Source organism: Lolium rigidum, chromosome 7 (assembly GCF_022539505.1).
Source record: "Lolium rigidum isolate FL_2022 chromosome 7, APGP_CSIRO_Lrig_0.1, whole genome shotgun sequence".
Classification (NCBI taxonomy): domain Eukaryota; kingdom Viridiplantae; phylum Streptophyta; class Magnoliopsida; order Poales; family Poaceae; genus Lolium; species Lolium rigidum.
Window position 1 is genome coordinate 71,366,618 of NC_061514.1, and position 16,003 is coordinate 71,382,620.

The window sequence follows — 16,003 nt, forward strand, 5'->3', positions numbered from 1 at the left end:
GGTTGAACTAATTTTGATACCGATGGGTTGCTCTTTGGGTCTATCAGGAGACTAGGATGTGTAAACTCCTATCATCCTTCATCTTTTCCTCCTTGGTGTCTTCGACAATCTTCCGCCACTCTTCATCTAGAGGCTAGATTTTTAAACTAAACGTAGTCCTACGCTTACAAAGACTCTGCCTACTATAAGGGTATGATATTTATCCACCCTAAGGTTTAGGCTTATTCGCCGACATCTCTTTTGTAGGTGTGTCACTCTAGATTCGCAAAGTCAATATTACGAAAGTGAATAATAAGAGTAGTAGGAAGGGTGATCAATCCATCCCGCAACCAAATCATTACTCCGTATTTGATTTATTGAATCTCGTGTTCTAACACTTGGTCAACCTCACAAGTTTGATAAACAAACTTCCATGGAGAATTGAATCAATGTTTCAATCCCCATTATTAAATTGTTTTGAAAACACCTCTATCGATCCCTAGCTAGGGTTTTGCGTGAACTCCTACTCTACTCTTCTTCATCTTGATAGGAAATATCAAGGATGTTTTCACTACTGTTGTCTTCATGGAGAGTTGCCGAGAAAACATTCTCTGGGTTGGGTATAGATGAGAATAGATAGAAATGTCTAAAGAAGATTTCTACCCAAACACAACGAGATCATGGCAAAACATCTTACAAACAACCTCTAACAAGCATCAAGCAACATGTTTCAAACACAAACAAACTAGTATGGTCATACCTCAATTTGGTAAGATCAATACTTTCTAACGCTAGCGTTGTTTCAATAAAGAGAGAGCTAATGGTGGTCTGGGTCTATTTCTGCTTTGGAAGTTTCAAGTCTCTATTTTACTCCTTCGCTGTATCTTCATGTGTTGAGCATCGAAGTCTTTCTTCAAGTTCTTCATTGGTCTCCCATGCAACACTTCTTGCGTAGTCGAAGAATATCACATGAAGCATCGGTTCCAAACTTCGGGTTCACGGTCTCCATCGGTCCTTTTTGATAGTTTTGATAAGGGGTCATCTAAAGAAAGGAGGAAAACAATTTTGAAAATGGAATAGATGAGAATACAAGAGGTTCCAAAATCCAAACATCTTTCTGATTGAAAATAGGATTAGACACAGTTTTCATTCTAGAGCCTTCCTATTTCTAATCCAAACCTAGGGTCACGATCCTACAGTCAACACAATGCTCTGATACCATCTGTAACGATCCGACCCGGTAAGGGTTGAATCTCTGTGCTTAATAGTGCTAGTCCCTGGATCAATCGCTAGCACACACAGTTTAAGATGTAATACCAAGAAACAAAGGTCTTTATTACATCGCATGATCCAAAATTACATAATAACTTACAAATTGCATAGCACAAAGCTAGCTCAATATCAGAGTTCACAACGAACCATAATAGCATGGAGTCATTCGTCTTCATGTGCCACAGGCGAGCATGTCGAGTATAGACTCGTAACCCTAACCATCGAACCTCACTCGTTCATCAAAATATCCGCAACATAAAACGTTGCAGCCACGCAGAGTCAATACATTTGGAATTGTATTGGCAAATGTCACTATTTGGTGGATATATAAATGGCGCCTAATAACTACGTGCTCATTCGGCAAGTGGAGTTTCGGCACTTTTGCGGAAAGCAATAGTTTCCCTATCTTTTATAAACAATTTTATTCTTTCAAAATCATCGTCTAGGAACATATTAGCATAACCCATGCCGTCGCAAGACAGCTTAGCTTCATATGCTCTTAAACATCTACGGACATGCTAGCATAGGCCCATGTAAACACAAGACAACCTAGCTCTGCATGCTCCTAAACCCATTGTTTGTTCCATCAAGTTTTATTAAGAAATTGGAATGATGAGATCTTCCAAACAGTAACATGCCTAGTTGCTCACAGTTGTCCGTAACCGGGGACACGGCTAAGTACTTAGTTTGACACTCTCGAGAGGATTGTACACTTTACCCACATGACCTAGTCAGCCCCTTTACCATGATGCTCAATTTGCTCAAATGGTCGGGAAAAGACCGAGTCGAGACCGTTTTCGAAGTAGGACCCCAAGCCATCCGGACGGACCCATGCCAACCTACACATCTACATCCGCTAGTCACGTCGAGTCGGGTTCCTACAACTTACTTAGTCAAGCCGCAGCCCATATGACATGCGGCTGTACACGGAAGCTACTAAACAAGAAACCTGTCCAATCTCTTTGATCCCCGGGCGGCAATCCCCACCATTGTTCACCGTGCGTACGCTCCCGTCTTACCAATCCGCCTGTGTGTTTCATTATTCAGGTTGTTTTCATTATATCAAAACATATACTTTTATTCATCTAAACTTATCATGATAACCCAATCCACGCATCTAAGATAGCATTGCTAAGCAAACAACAATACGGTGGCGACAAAAGAATCAAGTGTTGAACATGTGGTTGTTCTAATAGGTGTTCATAGCATAGCAATATATATTTTTAAAACAATCCTACACATGGATAGCTACCGAAAATAACTACAAAGTGCATAGAAAAATAGTAGGACAGCAACGGTGTGTGACACTTGCCTTTTTGGTAACTCGGAGAATTCTGCACTTCTCTCAATCAAAACTCGTATCTCTCCGTACAACTATAACATAAAAGTAACAGAACATAAACACACATTCAAACAACAAGAAAATCAAGCAAGGCAACAAATTAGAAAGATTTGTTATTCATTGTATTTTAGTTTTCATTAAATTGATGGTTAATTGGGAAATTAAAGGTATGGCAGAGGTATGGCTTGCAAGATATGAATTTGAGATATTGAATGGATGGGTAAAATACTTGGAAAGAAAATGATTTATATGAACCTATGGTCAAATGTTGTTTGCTACTCAAGAATGGGTAAATGGAATGATCCATGTGATAAAATCACACGAGTCTCAAATGACGCAACTCAAAATATTATTTAGTAAAGTGTGACAACACTTACTAAGTTAGTATGAGTTACACATAGGCTTGGGTATAAACAAATGATATATGGAATTACTCAAATTACTCATTTAAGAAGAGGCACGTGATGATCCCGTTGATGATCTTGGTCGGACCATTGCTGATGCACGGAGACGCTGAGGAAACTGAAAAAGAGAGGGAGAATTTGGATCACCTTCCCCTTCACCTTCAGCATCCTCCATGAAAGTATCACCGAAATGAGAAAGATAGCTTTCATCATTGAAATCATCCCCTTCTTCATCTTCTTCCATTATAACCCCTCTTTCTCCATGCTTGGTCCAACAATTATAGCTTGGCATGGCAGGTGCCGAAGCGGGTGCATATGGGAGCACATCTCTTGAAGAGTAGTTATACGATTCTTACACTTAACACATGGACAGATAACAAAACCCCCCACCTTTGTTCGCATTAGCCACTACGAGAAATCTTTCAAGCCGTCTTGAACTCGCCGGAGAGTCGGTTCTGGGTACATCCATTGCCGATTCATACGCATTATTATAATATAAAATATATAATTAACCATCATGCATTTGTTAAACTAACTAGCTACAAACAATATAAATTAAACAATGAACTACACACACATATGCATAATTTTATCAATGACACATCAAAGGTTCAAGTTGCTAACCGCGATCGAGAGGAAAAAATAAATGAAAGCTCAAGTGTGACTCCAACACTTCATATCATGTTTGTTTCATGCTCTTGGGGCATTTCATCAAACACCTTATGTGCATAAGAGGAACCAAAAGCAAACCTAACACTCACTTGTGAAGTTTGTGAAGAGAATGGCTCCAAATGGCTAAGTGTTGGGCTGGCCGGATGGGTATATATAGGGAGGGGCTTTAGTCCCGGTGGCTGACAACGCGTAGGCCTTCGGGCACCTTTAGTCGGCGGTTGGGCTGGCCAACGCGACTAAAAGCCGATGCACCGGCTGGCCACCGTGCGCCACTGGGCCCGGAGCCTTTGGTCGCGTTTTTGGAACACTATGCAAAACTTTCCGTTTTTGGATAGGTGGTGTGTTTTGGCAAATGTGTTGTAAAATTATAATGGTACCTGATAAATACACAAATAAATGGTGTGTTTTAGCAAACAACGTAAAATAACATAATAGTGTCATGTAGCCAATTTTCTCTTGAACCTAACTAGGAATTGGAAATAAGATTTTGAAGGTCTAAGAACCGATCTAATATTTGATTGTGATCGGGTGCCGCGCCCCTGACGAGATTAATCTTCCCGGGGGCGGCATGGTGCGGAAGTGGTGGGAGGAACTAGGATCCGCGTCGTGAGACTAACTGTTCTGATACTATATAGAAAGTTGTAGAACCCTAATAATTTATTCGTGTTTATTGTGATGACCCTCATGGGGTATATATAGAAGTACACTAAACGGGTAGATTGGGAGATGGGTCCAATGTGATCCGTGGACCAGACAAGCGTCAGTAGTGTTCCATACTCCCATGGTGATTAGGCAATCTTTGCAAAGATGCAAGGCCATTTTTGGATCTGAGAGGCAAAGCTCACAAGTTGGGTCATGTGCCTATCCTTTGATGGCAAGTAGGTCGGCGGTGTGGATGAGCTTTGTGCAGCAGAAGCCCATCAAAGAGCTTAGAGCATCACCAGCAATCGCGCCCCCGGTTCCTCATTTCCCCCCGGAATAGGCCCTTAATCCATCCGGAGAGCCCAGGCCATCCCAGCCCTCCAGCGTGCGCTCGTGGACTCCGGATGAGAGAAAAGCGGGGATGAGCCTGCTCTGTTGGCGAGAAAACACACGAACCCCACCACTTTCTCGTTGCAAATCCCCCCTCCCCTCTCGTTGCTCTGTCGCCACCGGCACCACCGCTCGCTAATCCGCCGGCCGGTTGCCTGAAATCCACTGTCCCTCCACCCAACAACCTATACTCCGCCGTCCATCGTGCCGTCTGCCTATATTCCGCCATCGGGAAACTCCCTCGCGTAGCGCCTTGTCGAGACACCCGGCTGGTGTTCGTCCTATTTCCTAGCTGGACATGGACTCCGACGAGGAGGAGGAGCAAATATTCGCCGAGCTTTTCGAAGAAGAGATGGCAGCCGCCGCCCAAGACGAGGAGCACATGTTGATCCTAGCTTGCCTGTCCGGCTTGTACGCCGAGAAGGCCATTGGTCGCCGTGGTGGGTCGGCACCAGGTCGCCGGAAGTGCAGGCTGAGGCAACAAATGGAGGGCTACTGCATGCTCTACACCGACTACTTCGCCGACAATCCATTGCATGGTGAGACTGTTTTTAGGCGTCATTTCAGGATGAGCCGGAAGCTCTTCTTGAGAATTGTGTATGCCCTTCGAGAGTACGACTACTATTTCATATGCAAGTTGGATTGCACCGGCATGGCTGGGTTTTCGTCCTCCAAAAGTGCACTGTGGCTATGCGGATGCTGGCATATGGAACTCCTGGTGATTCTGCCGATGACTATCTTCCGATGGCGCAGTCCACCGCCCTTGATTGTTTCTACCGGTTCTGCAAGGCGGTGATAGCAGTGTTCGAGGACATCTACTTGAGATCACCCACTGTCGAAGACACTGCTAAGATCCTCGCTTTCAATGAAGCTCGAGGATTTCTAGAGATGCTTGGAAGCATTGACTGCATGCATGAGAAATGGAAGAACTGTCTGTTTTCCTGGCAGAGAATGTACAAGGGTCACAAAAAAGGCTGCACTGTGATACTTGAGGTAGTGGCTATCCATGATCTCTGGATTTCACACTCCTTCTTTGGTATGCCGGGATCCAACAACGACATCAACGTCTTGCAGTGGTCGCCGATCATCTCCAAGCTTGTTGATGGTCATGCTCCCCGGTTAACTTTGTGATCAATGGCCGGCAGTACAACAAGGATATTATCTTGCAGACGGTATCTATCCAAAGTGGGCAATATTTGTGAAGTCTATCTCAAGCCCCGTCCTCCCGAAGGAGGTGAAGTTTGTCAAGGACAAGAAGGTTGCCGAAAAGACGTCGACCATGCATTTGGTGTCCTCTAGCGGAGATTTGTTGTAGTCCGATTCCCCGCTTTGAGTTGATCCAAAGATCAAATGTGGGAGGTGATGAACTGTTATGTGTGCTTACACAACATGATTATCGAGAATGAGCGAAAGTATCCAGTTCCTCTGAGCGAACAAACTGCACCATATGACAGAGATGGCCCTCTTGTACAGCCTAATCACCAGGTGCCGGCATCGTGGGCTGCGTTCATCGCTATGCATCAGGAGATTTGAGACTCCGCAATGCATCAACAGCTGCAGGATGATCTGGTGGAGCACATATGGAGGCTTCAAAGCAACACAAACTAGTTTCCATTTGATTTGTTTGAAAACTTGTCAAATTATTTGCTTGTTTTGTTGAACTGTAACGTTTATTTGTAAAAATAAACCAAATGTTGGCAAAATTTATCAAATTCACAGAACTGTAAAACGTTATTTGTGAAAACGTCGATCACCGGGCGTCTACCTGAGAAGACGGCTGAAACTTTAGCGCTCCCCACACCAAACTTTCATCTAATCCAACGCTATTTAGCGCCAAATTTGGCCATGAGAAGCACCAAGGCCTAGATCTTGGCCGACTCAAACCTCGGAAAGGAGCCCTCTAATTGGATGTGAGAAGCTGAGGAGGCCGAGTACGTAGACGTCGTTCTCCGTCATAGCCAACGTATGGCGTTAGATAATTTTCCTACAATATGATACGGTTTTCATGGCATCAGATTGTCCTTGTTTCTTATATTCTTCCCATGGCACCTATCTGTAGTGGATTTTCTTGATAAACCTGACAAGGAGGTACCTCATCCGGTTCTTCTGAATATCTCGTAAAAAAGATGGCTGCTAAAAATATGTCCAAAGCTATCAGTAGTTTATTCTTTTCACACTCCCTGTCGCACACGGCTGGTGGAGGGGATATACTACTTTAACCCAGTACCGCCGCACGGTGACTAATAGTACTAGTACTACTCCCTCCGTTCCTTTTTAATTGACTCAAATTTAGTATAAAGTTGTACTAAATCTGAGTCAATTAAAAAAGAACGGAGGGAGTACGTAGTAGTCGTTCAGACGGGAACCATCGTCATCACTTACATATTGTTGCGTGGTAGACGTCTCCATCTATACAATTCACAATTGTCTGGCTGCTATATGCCTTCTAGCTAATGGTCAGATCCACCAGAGTTCTTTCGTATAAGCATCTTTATTTTCTGACTGACTGATTGGTCCCACTCGCTAATTTTCGATCAGCTATAAATGCAGAATACTGCAAAGCTTTCTTTGTTACCAAGCAGATCGTCATGGCGGCTCACCTAGTACCACTATTCCTAACTCCACAAGCTTTATTGCTCTATCTCTTGCTCCTCCCTCTCCTCCTCTTACTGCAACGACGACACTACTTCGCACGCGGGGAGCAAGCAGCATCCGTCCATGGCGAGCGCCCCCCTCCTTCGCCTCCCAGCAAGCTCCCTCTCATCGGCCACATGCACCTCATAGGCTCCGACCCTCACGTCTCCCTCGCCGCCCTCGCCGCCAAGCACGGAGAGAGCGGCCTCATGCTCCTCCGCCTGGGCCAGGTGCTCAACCTCGTTGTGTCCACCCCCCACGCCGCCGAGGCGGTCCTGCGCACGCACGACCACGTCTTCGCGAACCGCCCGCACAACGCGTTCGCCGACACCCTCCTGGACGGCGCCGACATCGCCTTCGCCCCCTACGGCGAGTTCTGGCGGCAGATGAGGAAACTCCTCACCACGCACCTCCTCAGCGCCAAGAAGGTGCTCTCGCTCCGCCACGGCCGCGAGGAGGAGGTGCGCCTGGTCATAGCAAAGATCCAGGACGCGGCGGCCACCGGCGCCGCCGTGGACATGACGAAGCTGCTCAGCACCTACACCAACGACATCGCGTGCCGCGCCGTGTCGGGCAAGTTCTTCCGGGAGGAAGGCCGGAACGAGCTGTTCCGGGAGGTGATCGACGGCAACGTTGCCGCCTTCGGGGGGTTCAACCCGCAGGACTACTTCCCGAGCCTGGCCAAGGTGGATATGCTCTCGCGAGTGCTGTTTTCCAAGATGCATCGGCTGAGGAAGAGGTGGGACGAGCTGCTCGACAGGATCATCGAGGACCATGCCAACAGAGCGTCGTCGCTAGAGCAGCAACACGAAGATCAGGATGCAGACTTCGTAGATGTGCTCCTCAGCCGTCAGCACGAGTACAGCCTCACTAGGCAGCATATCAAGGCCATTTTGATAGTAAGTACTTACTCATAACAGGCTTTCGCGTTTTTTTCTTTCTTAATAAAGCCACAACGACTCCCTATATCGAACAGTGCTGCTGCTGACGCTTTAGACCGAATCCGTGCAGGACATGTTTGTAGCTGGGACAGACACGTCATACGTAGTCCTGGAGTTCGCCATGGCTGAGCTCATGCGGAAGCCACACCTCATGGCCAAGCTCCAAGCTGAGGTTAGGAACAACACACCCAAGGACCAACAGATGGTCACGGAGCACGATTTGGGCCGCATGCCCTACCTAAAGGCCGTCTTAAAGGAGACCGTCCGGCTGCATCCGCCGCTGCCGCTTCTCCTCCCGCACCTCACCGTCGAGACATGTGTCATTGATGGCCTAACGGTCCCCACTGATACCCGCGTCATCATCAATGTCTGGGCTATCGGTAGAGACGCCGGGTCGTGGGAGGACTCGAACAGGTTCATGCCTGAGAGGTTCGAAGGCGCCGTGGCCCCCGACTTCAAGGGGAGAGATTTCCAGCTCCTGCCGTTTGGTGGTGGGCGACGGATATGTCCTGGGATAAACTTCGGGATGTCCACCGTGGAGATCATGCTCGCCAACCTTGTCTACTGCTTCGACTGGGCGCCCCCTATGGGAATGAGGCACGAGGACATTGATATGACAGATGTGTTCGGGATGACGGTGCGTCGAAAGCAGAAGCTACTTCTTGTCCCAAGATCAAGACATGTTAGTTGTTCATAATATTTGTCATAAATTATGTACACTTGTAACGACATGTTAGTTGATGCTGTTTTTTCCGAAACGGAGACAACGCCCCAACCCCTACATCGATAGCGCTCTTTATTTCCTTATTTAATGAATCCAAGTCATATAAAAATTACATCATGGGTCGCACAGGGTCGATAAATGTACCAACCATCTAAAAAGAAAGGAAAGCATGAAATGACTCTGCATCAACATGTTATCCTATGATCAAAACGTCAGCTGCACTAGATGTATATATCCTGAGCAACCATCTCCAGCCGGTTGCACCCAGTAACCAAATCCTATCGCTTCTCCATTGGTTGTAGGTAGGACCACGTACGGATCCAATAGGTAGCCAAAGGAATAACCTTCATAAAAGAAGTTGATTTTGCCTTGTTAAAGATATAATCATTTCTCACATTCCAGAGTGCCCAAAGTAAAGCACATACACCACCTCAAATTTGTGCTATAACCCCTGCTAACCGGTTCCCAAATAATTTATTGATATTTTTTTTGGGGGGAGGGGGAATGATATTAAAATCCATATATACAATACACCATACTACTTTTGTCATCGGACAAACAAAGAATAAATGTTGAATTGATTCGTCTTGATTACAAAAACAACATTTTTTTGCTACCTTGCGAGTTTCTTTTGGCTAAATTATCCTTTGTGAGAAGCACTCTACGATGTAAGAACCACATTAAAATCTTTATTTTAAGTGGAACCTTTACTTTCCAAAGGTATTTTTGAAGAAACTTTGTATGGTCATTCATATAATCTAAATACAATGATTTGACCGTGAAAGAGCCAGATGTTGTTAGCTTCCAAACAAACTCATATGGCTGCATGGATAGGTGTACATTCATTAAACGACGAACTAAATGGACCCATCTATCAGCCCGATTCCCAGATAATGCCTGTCCGAAGCCTATGTCCAGCGGCAGTTGAGCCATGACATCGGACACCGAAACTTTTTTCGTTGAACTATGTTGTACAGGGAAGGGTATTGATGGGCCAGAGGAGTGTCACCTAACCATGTGTCCTCCCAAAACCTAGCGCTTTCACCATTGCCAATATTAATAGAACCCCGTTCAAAAAAGGTGTCTTTCACCTTCATAATTCCCTTCCAAAAAGGGGAGTCAGAAGGTTTTGCCGTTACTTGTGACAACGATTTAGAATGGAGATACTTGTTTTGAATAATCTCTTGCCAAACACCTTGTTCAGGTAAGATTTTAAAAAGCCATTTGCTCAATAAACATTTGTTTTTTATTTCTAAAACCTCCACACCTAAACCACCCTGGTCTTTAGGTCGACAAATGATGTTCCACCGAGATAGTATATACTTCTTCTTATGACCATCACTTTGCCAAAAGAACCTTGATCTAAAAAAATCTAGTCTTTTCCTTACCCCTATGGGTATTTCAAAGAACGATAGCATAAACATCGGTAAACTTGTTAATACCGAGTTTATGAGAACAAGACGATCTCCATAGGATAAAATTTTTCCCATCCAATGATGAGGACATCCCAGCTATTGATACAACCGTTGTACCTACAGCCACACAAATACAAGGGCCAATCACTCGAGCTCGTGCCAAACAACTTAACTATCAGGTACTTTCGTTTCTTGGAACTATTCCTCACATACATGAGAATATGATGCTGCCTAAATCAGATATATTTGTTACTCTTAGGAATGATGGACCTAGTATGGATGAGGAGGACAAGCATTGGAGCATGATCACACATGGAGGAGATGGCAGCAAGCATTTGAGGATTGAAGAGGACGCCGCAAGTGGAGATTTCAGAATTTTGAAGCCACCATAAGAAGATATGAAAACATGGACGAACTATAGAGTTCTCCACTTCATAATTTCGTCCATAGAATAATATGATGCTGCGTCACCTTTAGTTTTGGGCCAGGCCCATGTCATTTTCGCAGGATTTAAGTCAACCACTTTTTAGAGTCCGTATTGAAGGGGGGAAGGCCTTCTAGGGTTTGGTTCGGCCACCATACGTATGGCTGGACGAAACCCCACCTTTTCCTCCTTTAAATACCCCCATAGTTGTCACGTTTAGACTCTGATTTTGATTAGATTAAAAGTTAGCCATCGCTGCAACTCTCGTGTACTTCTTTTGAGGCCAACGCCCAGAACAAGACCGACTATTCGGAATCCCACCTTTTCAATAAAGCTTTCATCTATATCCGTAATATTCTGATTGCAATATTAGTTCTTACTTATTCTCGATTTCAGGTAGGAATTAAGACCCTCGCTGGTAGGCTGATCGTGCATCCGCAAGATCAGTAACTCCCGAAGATTGTCCTAGCGATTGCATTGGCGCACGAGCTTTGCACGTGTAGTCGGATCGTCAAGCGCGAACTCCACCAACAAATCGAAGTTATCATACTCTCATCGAAAGATCGGACACCTTTGCCCTATCATCCAACTTGCTAGTTTTCGCTCAAATCTACCTTTCACCGGCTTCCATTCCCCGTTTCTTAGCTTTCTAAAATGTATGGAGATGCCTAAGTATCTAACCGGAAAGGAACCAAGTTCGTATCCAAAAAGATTTCTATAATCTTCTTGTGTGTCTTTTGCTTTACCAAAACAAAACACTTTGCTCTTGTGGAAGTTAATCTTCAGCCCCGAAAGTTGTTCAAATATGCATAAAATGAGTTTCATGTTTAAGGCTTTCTCAATGTCATGTTCCAAAAAAATAATCGTACAATCGGCGTATTGCAAAATTGATATCCCCCATCTACTAGGTGCGGAATTAGGCCTTCTACCTGACCATCTTCCTTTGCCCGTGCAATGAGAATTTCTAACATATCAGCAACTAAATTAAAAAGCATATGTGACAAAGGATCACCCTGCCTTAAAACCTTTCTGGGTCTGAAAGTAATGATCTATGTCATCATTTACTTTAATGCCCACACTCCCTCGACTAATAAAATCATCAACCCACTTACACCACTTAGAGTCAAAACCTTTCATGCGTAAAACCTGTTGTTAAAAAGGCCATTGAACTTTATCGTAAGCCTTTTCAAAATCAATTTTAAGTAGAACCCCACCCATTTTTTCCTATGTAATTCATGAATGGTTTCATGGAGAATGAGTACCCCCTCCAGTATATGTCTCCCAGGCATGAACATTGTCTGCGCTGGTCTAATCACAGAGTGTGCCACCTTTGTTACTCGATTAGTGCCCACTTTTGCAAATATTTTGAAGATTACATTCAGTAAATAAATAGGTCTATATTGTTGAATCTGAACAACATTCTCCTTCTTAGGTAGAAGGATTATAGTACTATAATTAAGTTAAAAGAGAGGAAGCTCCCCTTAGTTGATGCTGCTATCAATATACTCCCTACATTCCCAACTACAATATGTTTTGGTCATTTCAATGTGGAGTACAACATGTTTTGGCCATTTCAATGCTTCCCTCCGAATTACAAGATCCTTTTGACATTTGAATGTGGAGTTCATATTGCCATAAATGAGTGAATATACAGACTGAAATACGTCTAGATATATACGATGCAAAAGAAGATAAAACACCTTATAATTTGAAAAAAATTAATACTTGAATGTGTTGTTGGCATGATGGAGTCCGAGAGCCGCCAATGTCACCTATCTACAGCTGGCGAATGCTGGTGTATGTTTGCTTTGTTCCTACCAACCATAATCTTTTCTTTTCCTTTCCACCGAATATAATGGAAATATCCATCAGTACCAAGCACGGACGTACCAAGGTTCATAAGAAAGAAGTTGGCATGTGCACAACTCCATTGCTTGACAAAATTATACTTCTTTACCAAACATAGAGCCTCGGGTTGGCAATTTGGCATTATAAATATATTGGATTTTGTAAACCTTACATGACCAAGAGTTAGCTAAATCTCAGTCGACCATGGGATCGCCTGATTCCAAGATCACCACGACATGCTAGTAGTTCATAATATTTGTCAACTATGTGCACTGATTGTAATGGTTGATGCGACTAATATGCTCCCTCCGTTCTGAATTACAGGATGTTTTGGACATTTGAATGTGGAGTGCATACCGCTGTAAGTTAGTGAGTATGCACACACTAGAATGCTAGTCTTATTTACCATGATTGATGAAGGAAATCTGCACTAGGGGCAATAATAATTATTATGTTTCTTAAATTCATTACCATGTGTGGCCACATAAACGTAACGCTTCTAAGACTAGCTCATGTGCTGCATGATAACTTTGTTTTCCTAATCATGAGCATCGTTAAAGTAATGCAGGTGCTATAACAACGATGAGAACACATTGTTAGCAAAACAATGGTGTTGGGCAGACCCAATCAAACGGTGTACTGCGAGAACATGTTGTGTGTTTCCTTTTCGCTAAAAGAGATATGGTTGCTGCCCCCCTCCCCGTTCTGGACGCGTTATGGGCCTTGCACGCACCCAATGCTCTACAAGAAGAGAGAAAAAGTGGAAACAGTATGTGCTCGTGGCTGGTCCTTGCGTTTGGGCGGTAAGACCGGGAACACCAAATGGACACCTTAATGACGGACTCATTGAGCAATGAGAGGAGTCGCAAGTGGAACAACGATACATTAACAAAGATGATAGTGTGTTGGAATGAGGCGGGTGTGTCAGCCGTGGGAACGGCACCCGTTTCTTCCCCGGGAACGCTATGAGAAAGAGTGTGTTGCGACGAGATAGGTGCGCTACCGATTGAAAACGGCGCTGGTCTCCTCCCCGGACATGCTACGGAAAAGAAAAAAGTTAATCATAAAGAAAAGTAAAAGAAAACGTGTGTAGATGTGCGTACTATGAGTAGCAAAGAAATGTACCGGAGGAGCGTGTACAGAGACACGGCAAGACACCGTGCTTACGTCACATGTGTTGGAAATGTCTAACTAGTAGGATAGACATGAACATACCTACTCCCGTTTGGAACTATCCTACATCTGGGCATGGGTAGCCCGGCCCAACAGCCCAACCCGAAAAAGCCCGAAAATCCCGGGCCGGGCCGGGCTTGCCAGTCGGGCCGGGTTCGGGCCTCGGAAATGAGCCCGAATGGAAAATCAGGCCGGGTTCGGGCCTAGAAATTAGCCCGAATGAAGCCCGGCCCGGCCCGACAACCTTGCGTTCGAGACAAACTTAGAGGCCCAGGCCCAGCGACCTCCCGCAAGCGAACGGACAAAATCTCTGCACCCCCACTCCTCACTACTGACAATTGGAAATCTGAGGTCACCAAGTTCAACTACATCTGCATTACTTGCCATTATATTGATGCTTCATGGAAACTGAACAAAAGGATAATATGGTTCAAAAAATTGAATCCACCATATGATGGAGCAACTATTGCTGATGAGGTTTATTTGTGCTTTCGTGAGTGGAAACTTGACAACAAAATGATGTGCATAACACTTGATAATGCTGCATACAACGACAAGATGATTGATTCTTTGAGGAACCATTTGCTGCCTAAAGGTTCTTTGCCTCTGTTTGGTACCTTCTTTCAAGTTCGTTGTTGTGCACACATATTGAATTTAGTTGTTCAAGCTGGTTTGAAATTGATTGATAGCTCTGTTGGGAAAATTAGAGATGGTATTAAGTACCTTAAAGCTTCTACCAACCGGCTTACCAAATTCTATGAAGCTGCTGGTTCCATTTATAGATTGAATATCACAAGAAAACTTAGAGTTGACATGCCTGTTCGCTGGAATTCTACTTACACTATGCTTGAAAATGCTATTGAGAACAAGCAAGTGCGTGTGCACTTGCCCTATCTCACAGCCTCCCACGATAGCATCTTCAGATTTCCTTCACTTCTTTCTTAGATTTTTTTCGCTGCAAATTGCTCGCTCACTGATTGGTTCCTCGTCGGCTCCTCGTCTGGCCCGTCGCCCGATGTCGCTGCAAAAGCAGTCCTGGTATCGTCCTATGGCTTGATATCTGTGTTTGCACGTCCGCTCTTGCTCGTGTGTGTCTGTTTGTGGACCGTGTTTGTTTCTGACCCCACATGTCTGTGTGTTGGGTGCATATACTGGTAACCAGAAAACTATCTCATTAGTCGGTGGAGACTGCGTCTCGAGCCCCACGTCTATGATGCCTGTCTATTCATCTCCGGCGCAAGAAAGCCCTCCTCCTATTTTCCCCTGGTTCCCCACTTTTTCACCCATCGCCGGAGATGCTCTCCCTCCCTCCGCCGGCGCTGCCCTGCGTCTCCCTCCCACTTATGCGCCTTCTTCCCCTCCCTAAGACATGTGGCTTTCCTCTTCAGCTGGACCGGTCCCATGGAGGAGATCAGGCTGATGGGGAGTACGCAACTGATTTGGATGGGGAGACAGGGAGGCGGCGGGGATGGGGATACGCTCATCGGCACAAAGAATTGGGGAGGTGGTATCCACAGGATAGGTCCTGATCTTCCTAGAGCACCACACCGCCGACAGCGGCAGGCTTCAGATTTTGGCACCGCCTGGGTTCATCTCCGGTGAGGTATGCCGACTCGTATTCTAGACTCGCTTGAGTGTGCTTTGCCTGCTTGTCCGTGTGGTTTCTTTCATAGTTTCATGTATATCCATCTTACCTCGCACGTTCGTGTACATATGACACAGAGGTGACGGCTCCTTCTCCAATTGCTAAAGGTGTGGTACCAATTCGCTTGATGGTTGCATGGAGTCCGTCTTTTCCGTAATCCCTTCCGTGGGCGAGGTGCCCCTCCCGCTGGCTTTTTCTCTATCGGCCTCCTCCACGTTGCCCACCTGGAGCTCCGCGTTGGACCAGGCCATATCCATTTTTCAGAGCACTTCCTATTTTGCTTGTTCTTTTCAGAATGTGGAATATATTAGTGTAACCTGGCCTAATTTTTCGAGTGTGTTAGATCATATTTTTCTACACTTTGGTACTTCTGTTGGATGCCCTTTCGTTCATTACCTCTCTCCTTTCTTTTGATGTTAGTTTCAGAATAAAATGTTCGGTAGGTAAATATAGGTGTTGGGATGATGGTTGGATACTCATAATTCACTGTCTATCAGG

At 44.9% G+C, this 16,003-nt stretch overlaps 1 protein-coding gene across 2 annotated transcripts; it reads left to right on the forward strand.

Annotated features, from left to right (window-relative positions):
• The first annotated feature begins 7,221 nt into the window (after positions 1–7,221).
• Positions 7,222–9,062, forward strand: LOC124674664 (indole-2-monooxygenase-like). Of its 2 annotated transcripts, XM_047210711.1 has the most exons (3): positions 7,222–8,234; positions 8,347–8,691; positions 8,734–9,062. In XM_047210711.1, the coding sequence occupies exons 1-3, from the start codon at positions 7,290–7,292 to the stop codon at positions 8,971–8,973; spliced, it is 1,530 nt and encodes a 509-aa protein (XP_047066667.1). In that variant the 5' UTR covers positions 7,222–7,289; the 3' UTR covers positions 8,974–9,062. The 2 variants fall into 2 exon arrangements, with proteins under 2 accessions (XP_047066667.1, XP_047066666.1); XM_047210710.1 differs by having other exon boundaries at positions 8,347–9,062.
• The last annotated feature ends 6,941 nt before the right edge of the window (positions 9,063–16,003 follow it).